The 9,508-nt window shown below is 45.6% G+C and overlaps 1 protein-coding gene across 3 annotated transcripts in view; it reads left to right on the plus strand.

Annotated features, from left to right (window-relative positions):
- PALM2AKAP2 (PALM2 and AKAP2 fusion) overlaps positions 1-8,996 on the plus strand; it is a 275,724-nt gene extending 266,728 nt beyond the window's left edge. For all 3 annotated transcript variants that reach the window (XM_086771571.1, XM_086771572.1, XM_086771573.1), the window contains one exon: positions 3,358-8,996. In XM_086771571.1, coding sequence (XP_086627697.1) covers positions 3,358-3,450 — 93 coding nt within the window. In that variant the 3' untranslated portion in view covers positions 3,451-8,996. The remainder of the gene's footprint in view (positions 1-3,357) is intronic.
- Positions 8,997-9,508: the final 512 nt, after the last annotated feature.

Below are 9,508 nucleotides of genomic sequence, written 5' to 3' on the forward strand. Positions count from 1 at the left end.
ACTTGCTGTGGAGAGCCTCTGGGTGCTGGACTCGTGATGGATCTACAGACAGCCCTGATATGTGCCAAGAATGTTTTAAAATGGAGATCGTTTGCTATTTCAGGCAAGCGGCTTCCTGGGTTGTGAATTCAATGCTCCATTGAGGAGTCCCAATTCTCCACTCAGTCATTCTAGTTGCATGCTATAATTACCCCATTGTTTCCTCTAGCGGGTGTAAAACTGACACAGCCTAGTAAAAATGAGGGTTATTTTAGGTCAAGCACTCTTTTCAGTAGATTAGAAGAATAATTCTGGAGTAACTGTTCTAAAGGACCTTTAGCTTGTTTGCTCTACTATTTAGAGGACTTTTTAATTAATACTAAGCCAGACATCATCCTTGTTTTCCTGCGAAGGCTAAGTCCACATTCAATGCCCTCATGGTATCTCTGCTGTAATTCTGGAAACAGTTTTCCTTGGACTAACCAGCAATATTTGCAGAAGTAAACAAGCTTCTGGGCAGGTTTGCAGACAGAGGGTAAAGGGAAGAAACCTTTTTACCATCTTTTAAGAGAAAGATGCACTGACTGATCCAAAGCAGAAATCTTCAAAATGTAAGGGTCCTGACTGTTGCAAGCTATCATCAGAGACCATCACAAGATTGTGATTCCCAGCAAGGAAGACACTGATTGGAAACTGTTGTAAATTCTGCAGAATCCATTTTATTTTCAGCTGGCATAAATCTACAAGCCAAATTCAGCAGACCTCATTTAAATGTACCACTGGTCTGTGACAGTGGCAGTTTTGGTTTGAAATTTATGCTGAATTTGCTGGTTTTTCGTGTAAATTTCAATAACCAGTGGGAAGAACAGTAATTTTCTGTGTTTTATTTAATCATTATCCCATACTGGTCTTGAGAGTCTCCTCTCTAGCAGTACTTGTCTGTTACCATCCCAAAAAAAAAAAAATCACTGGGTCTTTTTTCCCCTGGAAGCACTGGAGCAGCCACTGTCTGTTCTCATTCTGAGGGATAAGAAGATGAGGGAGAAGAGAAGGCTCTAAAGAGGGCCTACAGGAAAGACAGGGAAAAACTCTTCAGTAGGGCCTGTTGTAATAAAATGAGGGGTAATGGTTTCAAAATAGAGGGAGATAGATTTAGATTAGATATTAGGAAGAAATTTTTTACAGTGAGGGCTGTAGAACACTGGCACATGTTGCCCAGAGAGGTGGTGGATGCCCCATCCCTGGAAACATTCAAGGCCAGGTTGGATGGGACTCTGAGCAACCTGATCTGGTTGGAGATGTCCCTTGAAGGGGGGCTGGACTAGATGGCCTTTAAAGGTCCCTTCCAACCAGAACTGTTTTATGATTCTATGATGCTCTGATACCCAGTCCCAGTTTTGCTTCTCCATCGTTCAGTTTGGGCTGTCTTTCCTTGCTTCAGGCCCTCGGAATCCCAGACATGTAGTTTGAACCACTTGTCCTCATCCCTACAGGAGGAGTAGCTCCAGTATGCTGTTTACAAGCTGGTATCTCAGAAGGAATTTTTTTACTGATGTGGATTTTTTTTTTTTTTTTACGAATTGCTAGGTTAGTGAGCACATTTGCCCTCTACTGGGTAAAATAGAAACTGCTCAGCCCTGCTACCCCTTTCCAATGGTTCCTTTGCAAAAAGAGGAGACTTCATTTGGGGTGAAATTTCAGTAAAATAAAATTTCGGCTTTGTAGCCCTGGTCAGTGCCAGGAAGCAGATGGAGCATTAGCTCAAAATCGCTCCTGTTGGTTGGATTTTACCTTTAGTTCTTTGGATTGTTCATAGTCGTAGTCAAAACTAGGAGAGCAAAGAAATAATAAAGCTGGCAAATATCCACCCTACTTTCAGTTCCTAAATGTACATCTGGGTCTTGGCGTAAGTGCAGAAGTGTGTTCTCATTCCTGTAAGCAAAGTTATGGCCTGTAATTTCAGCTGACAATTCAGCGCTGGTTTCCCAATGCTGCCTGCACAGGAGCCCCTAGTACCTGTGTACTTTTCCAACCACAGCTTGTCACAAGCTGGAAGAAGAGTTCCTTTGGTCTTAAATTATTTACTTTTATTCCAGTCAAGACTTAAGTCCTCACTGCATCTGACTTTCTATGCAGAAGAGTAAAATAGCATCGTCCTGTCTCAGCGGGCCAGCTGCTGCAGGAGTGTGCAGAGCAGCTCACAGGAAGCATTAGGGACCGGGGGTGGCAGGCTTTGTTTCAGTGAACAGTCACATATTCCTTGGGAATTTTTTTATGATTTTTTTTTTTTTTTTAACTGAATGGTCAAACTTTTCTGAAGTTTACTTCTCACGGAGGGGCTGGTTTAAAACACATTGAGGGCAGTGGACATTGGCAGCTTTATAGTTTGGTTGTGGAGCTGTTATTCAGTGTTGGTCAGAAAGGAACATTGCCACGTGCTTCTGTAGGAAGGCTCCTGACCCCTTTAGGTCCCACTCTGCTGGGAGGAAAACACCCACTGCCACGCCGAGGATATCGTTTGCCGAGGATACACCAGATGCGCATCACAATAACACCTTTTGGTTTTGTCTGATTTTTCGTTGTTTTTTTTTTACCTTGTTAAAACACATATCAAAACTGTTTCTTACTTTTTTTGGTTAATTATTTCTGTGTGTGCATGTATAATACACACACAGTGTGTCTATTCTAATATGTGTGCCTATGTATGTGTGTGACTGTGTGTGTATGAAAAATGCATAAATGTATCAGGGCCCACCTTGTACCAGACTCTGCAGGTCCTCCTTGTGTAAATGTCCTTTCCCGAATGCACGGGGTGATTTTTCTCTCCAAGAGCACTTCGATCACAGCACTTAGGCTTTCCTGTTGGCATAGCTGCTGTCCAAACACCACAAGAAGAAAACACAGAGGGGGCTGCCTAGTTGTGCCCGCACAAGTGATGCGCTGAAATAAGCAGCAAAACGCTTTCCAGGTTGCATCTGCGACTCCAAAGCAGCCTCTGGATGAAGCTGCCACGTGGTCACTGGCTCCTGGTACAAAAGGTGTGCAGCTGCTTCCGGGGAAGGGACCAGGACCCTGTCCCCTGCCTTCCCCAGGCAGGGATGGGGCAACATGCAGCTGGGCTGGTAAGGGGGCAGCTGGGGCTCTCCTGAAGTGAACTGGATGCTGCCAGACAACCCCGACCACTTCTGTCCTCCCGAGGTGTGGCTTTGCTCTTGTGTGCCATCGCCCCGCCAACCTTCACATCAGCAAGTGCTTCATCGCATGAGTCCTCCCGGTTTGCACGAGGTGCGGCACTGGGAGCCCTGTGGGAAGGGCTGATCCCGTGGGCCACAGGCAGCTGAGTGATGTGCTGTGTTTTCCTTTTTCTCTCCTGACCAGGTCCTCGAAGCGACCAGGGTGAACCGCAGGAAGAGTGCCCTGGCGCTGCGTTGGGAAGCTGGCATTTATGCCAACCGGGAGGAGGATGAGTAACCACGCTGCAGCATGAAGACTGCGACCAGGCACACTGAAACCAAAAAGAGAAAGGAAAGAAAAAAAAAAAAAGAAACAGAAACACAAAAAACACCACAAAAGCAGCAGCATTTTAGTCCAATATTTATTAAATACACAGCAAACTCAATGATGCACACAGACACAGAAATGATCCAATTTCTGGTGATCCTAAAACAACAGGAAAAACCCTCCTAGAAAATACCCCCTTCTCCTTCCCTCCATCCTCCCTCTGAAATAATGCAATGGTCAAGAGTGCAGGGGGTAGGAGCTCTCAGAGGGGGGACAAGGGGATAGTTGTCCCCATAGATTGGAGAGGCTGTAGGCATGTGGTGGGAGGTCAGCGTGGAGGAGCCAGTGGCCAGGGCTCACGTTCATGCTTCCCGCTGACCAAATTGACAACTCTGCCTTGCCCCAGGATGACCGTCCCCCCAACAGCTCCTGTTGGACCCTCCTGCAGTTCCTTCGCCTCCCACAGCCACTGCACCGAGACCGTCAGCGTTGCTTCGGCGTACTCTATCCAGCCACAAAACACAATGATATTGCCCTCTCTTGCTATTTCTTTGAGGGGACTTAAGTGTTGGGTTTGGGATTGGGGTGGTTTTTTAGGGGGGTGGGTTCTGCTCCCCTTTCTAGTAACTTATCTGTTTAAATGGAAAAAAGATAAACAGGGAGGCAGTTATTGCAAATGTACAATCCAGACTCAGTAAACCAGTCCTTGTGTTGCAAACACAAGCCATCACAATTTAGGAGTGGAATAGATGGGGATGAGAGCTAAGCCAAATGGATTACCTTAGCTTTAGGATCCTATATGCTTGCAATATCACCTGAGCTCCAGGTTCTCAGAGCATATTTACATAACAAAGTTTCTAAATAGAAAATCTGTATTTAGTGGATAACAACTATTTTTTGATGGTGGGGAGGGAAAAGAATGGCATATGTGTAAAATCTATGAAGATGGATAATTTGAAGTAGAAAGGTAGTGGGAAAGGGATACAAATAAAGGACATTTAATTTTTAAATGAGGCAATAATTGAACTAAGCCAGACTCTGGCCTAGAAAGAGGTATGAAATAAAGAAGAAAGATACGTACATCTTTGACTATATTTATACAACATTAAAAGGCTTTGAAGTAGAGTGCTTTGTGGAAGTCTTCACGTCTCCAGGCAACAAAAAAGCTAAAGGGCATAATGAGTTGGGAAGAGTGGGCAAGGAAGAGCAGACAAGGGAAGAAAACATTATTTTTACCATTCAGCCAGTGTTTTCAGCGCTACAAACAAACCATAGAGCCTTTAGTTATTGCTTAGGCTTGGGATCAGCAGTGAAGGATTAGTGTGGAGCTGTGTGTGCGTGTGGACGTGTGTGTGCACATGTGTGTGCGGGCGTGTGCTGGTGTGTGTGTGAGGCTGGCATACCCAAAAGCGTATGGCAGTGTGTGTACTGACTCTTTTCTCCAAAGCTGTTTACCAGCTGTAGGGGTGAGTGCTAATTTCTTTTTTTCTGAACGGGGATATAAAAACAAGGCACTGAGTTAATGCAGTATTTGTGATATTAAAATTTGACCCAACATGGTATTTGCATGAGTCACAATTGCAAAGTATTGACCAGTTTTGTAAGCTGACAATTAGGAAAAGAAATGTGGTATTTATTATTGTGCTTTGTATTTGTATGTAGTATAGAGGCTGCGGGTTTACTCTTTCTTTTCACTCAAGCAATACAATAGGAATATTTTACAACTGGGAACCATAATTTCTGGACTAGAAACCAACAAGCTTGGGAGGTGACAGAAAAAAAAAGACACTGAGCTTTTTTCAATATAAAATATTCTGTCTTTTTTTTTTAAAACAAACAATTATTATTTTGTCATGTTTTTAAAAAATCATCAGACAGTATACTGGTCCTCCCTTAAGCCTTTCCTTGGTTTCATGACCTGCTGTGCTGTTTTATCCTGAAACAGTGAGCTTATTTAAAATGAGTACTGATACTGTGAACATACTTCTGGTGCTTTTCTTAAACAAACACAGTTTGCAACCAAATGATTCCCCTTCCCCCCTTCACTTCCTCCAGCATGTGATTTCTGTCCATGGACGCTATCATTTTGAGGCTAATTTTCAGGGAATTGTAGCAAATACTCATTAACTCAGTTCTGTCAGTTGTCTCCCTAAGTGCTATTGAGCAGAAGAAAACCCTGCTGAACTGAGTGTTCACTGTGATAAGGGCAGCGAGCTTGTCTCCAGGATGCTCTCTAAACCCAGGTGCTGGGGAGGCACCGTGCCCATGAAGGAATTACACACCTAATGAAGTGGACCCATTGTTCAGACGTGGCAGTTGACAGCAAACTGTGATTCACGTCTGCAGGCAGGCCGTTACCGTAAGGCTGTAGGAAAAGCAGTGCCATCAATACAGCACTGTAATGAGACCGTACCTCGTGTAGCCGCATCCGTGAGCTCTGTGCATCTGTACCAAGAGGAGTACTGGCTCCCTCCACCTTTGGGGAGAATGTAAGCAAGACTGGGAAAAAGAGGTTCCCCGAGCAGAGGAGCTGGCCCCTGTACTCAGGGTGAGGTGGTCTTGTACCAAACAATGCTCTTCAGAGTTCCCCCCAACATTTGCTCCCTGAAACTGGGACAGCCCTGGGCCGCCTTCCCAGGAACCTGCATCTTTATTTTCTTTAACCTGAAGTCCTGTTTTAGCTCCTGCTCTCTCACTGGAAGCCAGTGACATTGATCACCCATCACAAGACATCTCTTCGTGCTTTGCCACATCCTCCCCTACCGCCACAATCCACCCTCAGTCTTTTTGAAGTGAGAATTAAATTCTTCCCCTAGAAAGGGGATGTGGTTGTTGGGAGAGGCCAGGCAGGAGTCCTCTGTGCTAGAAGCTTTTGCTTTCAGCTCCTGTGACAAAAAGCACTCGCATGGGTTAGTGCAGGACAGCCAAACTTTCCACCCAGCAGAGTTTTTCTCTTCCAGAAATTATGGACACTCGTCACCAGCACACATTCAGTGCTGTGGTAACACGAGTGCGATGCAGTTTACTTGCCTCTGTTATTTCATTTGCATGCTACCAAGCTTAGGTGTTTGTAAGTATATGCCAGTAATACATATCTATCTATATATAACTATATCAAATGCAACAAAAGAGCACTATTGCAGAGTTAACTTTGTCTCCACAAAAGAAATGCTCAGATCCTTTCCCGTGGCAAAGACTGGTTTTAAAGAAACTGTGTATTGAGAAATAGTTAAGCATTAGCATTTGTGATTATAATCAGTTTGGGGTTACAGTGCAGGTTTTCTGAACAGTTTGTTTAAAAGCTGCCGGTTTGGGCTTCATCTTGCTCCGTACTGACATTACCTGAAGGAAAATACAGTAGCATTAACGTGTTTGGCAACCGAAAGGCAGCATCCTTGTCTTGACTTACCAACCAGTTTCAACAATACCTGGCTTTCTGTATGTTAACCACTTAAGTGTTATCCTGCTTCTGTTTTATAGTGACTGTGAGGCCTACAATGCAAGTATATAATTATTTTCTCATTAAAACAGAAACCTGTGTTGTGTTTCTATAATGCTGCCTGTTTCTTCACGTTCTTGCAGGAAGGTGTACCCCCGCAAGCAGCACACGGCCAGAGGAGAGTGGCTTGTGTCCCACCTGCCGAGGTGGTCAGTTGGTGGCTCCCCTAGTTTTTTGGCTCTGCTTCTGTCTTTAGTAGCAGGAGAGATTTTTTCTTCTCCACTCAGTGGTGGCAGCTTCAGATACAAGAGCATCCCTAAGTCTTTCTTTCCCATTAGGATGCTTGCGGAGAGTTGCTGAGGCCAGATCTGTTTTGTGATGAATGGCACAAGCTTTCTTACCTTGCTTCCTTCACACCTGCAGGACCTCTGCCATCCTGCACGGCAAAACACGTATTTTCAGCCCGCCATTCCTTTCCCACAGGCAGAGCCACAGAAACCCACTGCTTGCCCATTGCCACAGTCCCTTGCCCCCCCGTTTCGTGGTCGACTAGAGACCCAGTCCCTCATCCCTGCTAGGAAGCTGCCGTCATATTTGTCTACGCAAGATGGAAGGTGCTGGGGTGCCAGGTGTGTGGCAGCTGGAGACCGGCCGTAGGGACGTGTTGGGAACGAGACAGGTTCACACCAGCCTCTGCCCCTCCCTGTGCCAGGAGTAGTCAGGCATGTAATTATAACCCTGCTCCACAGCCCACGGGAGGAGGTGGAGGACACCAGTGATTTCGGTGGGAGTTGGCTAGGGCCAGGCGCAGTAATTCCATCCGCGCTTTCTGTAGCATCAGCCCTCCTCTGCCTTGTGCACACAGTATCAGAAATGCTGACAGAAAAGTCAGATTTGGATTTCCTTTCCAGTTAGCAAATACTGCTGGAAGTCAGAAAGTGGGTTAGAAGACAAGCCTGGTAATTTATCCACCAATTCTGGTCTCTGTGTCTAAGAAGTAAGAGAGGTTATTGTCTTTGCAACACAGAGGAGGCTTTCTGTCTTCCCCTGCCTTCCCTTGCTCTGTGCTAGGAGGGATAGCTTATTGGACTTACTGGCACACAATGGGAAAGGCAGCTCCTTCTCGACCTCTCCTTTGGGTTCTATGAGAATTAGAAGTGTAAATTGGACATTTGCAGGGGAGCATTCAGACATTGCAAAACTAACGCGATGACGCCAGTGGGTGGCAGCAGCTCAGGAATTTTTGCAGTGCGTTCTGCTGTTACCAGTGGTGGGTATTTGTTTAATAACACACACTTAGGACATCTAAAATACCTGTCACCCCATTGTGTAGCCAAGATGGCATGCACCCAGCTTTAGAGTATTTTTATAAAGCAGTTAAGGACTACAAAGGAGCCATTTTAGCCATTGTTTCTGGCATAGTCCAGTAGAAGGTTAAGGACTATAAAAGAGTCAGTTTATCCCATATACTTATCCCACTATTTATCCCATATAATTATGCCACTATTTATCCCATTTAAGTAGTTAAGGACTATAGAAGAGCCACTTTATCCATAATTTCTGGCATAGTCCCATATAAGGTGAGGATATTGCAACTCTAATAGTTTTAGGTGGCTTTAAGAGGCCTCACCACAATGGGAAAGCAAAGGGAGAGGCAAAGGATCTCCTCTGCAGAGGTGGGTTTGATTAAACTGCTTTAAATTGAGTGAGAGCATTCAGTACAGTGTTTTCAGTGTGAGTGAGAACAGGAGATTAAAAAAAAGAAAAACCACGAAGGAGGTCTGCAGTGTAAGAAAGCCAAGTCAGAGTACCACAGGCTGTAGGAGGGGAGTGACAAGGCCAGGCAGGACCGGAGCTACAAATATTAGCACAGACGTTAGCACTAAGGACGGCTTTCAGTTACGTTCCACTTACTGAATTGACTAGGATGGGCAGTCCTGGAAACTATTGGCAGTGCGTGGGTCCAGCCGTGCGCCCCTCCCCAGGTTAAAGACTGAACAGCACCCCAGAGTTTCACATGGTGTGAGACCAAGGGGGCAGGGGCTGTCCTGTCACACCAGCAATAGCCCGGGGGGGGGGAGGGGGGCGGGCAACAGAAACAGAAACAGCAACAGAAAAGCCCCCAGATGTCATCATGCAGATCTCAGGGTCTGCCGCTAGCTCTGGCTGAGCCCTGGTTAACTGGGAGTCTAACCCACTGCTTTATCAATGCGGTGTTCAGGAAGAAAGCTTTCGCAGGAAGCACTAAATGTGGCATCAGTGTGCGAGCTCCTGCTCAGTCCCAGGAACATGTCACCTCTGCAGTGAATTCGGGGCAGTGTGCTCCCAGGAGCTGGAAATGTTTCAGGCCTTGCTCCCTTGTTCCCTGCTTGTTTTGGGCCCTTTTTTTCCTTGTTCCCTACTTGTGTGGCAGTAGTGGTGGGAAAAAATCAATGAAGGAAGAAAAAAAGTGTGCAAAGCTATTTTATCACACTGTCCATTACAGCAAACTGCACAGGGAAGACTGCGTGGTGGGGATTTCTGCAGCAGCAGTGGTATCTGGAGGGTGGATTTAATTGACCACAAGGAAGACCTTCAGTTCCAAGGGTG

Source organism: Chlamydotis macqueenii, chromosome Z (genome assembly GCF_036417535.1).
Source record: "Chlamydotis macqueenii isolate bChlMac1 chromosome Z, bChlMac1.mat, whole genome shotgun sequence".
Classification (NCBI taxonomy): Eukaryota; Metazoa; Chordata; class Aves; order Otidiformes; family Otididae; genus Chlamydotis; species Chlamydotis macqueenii.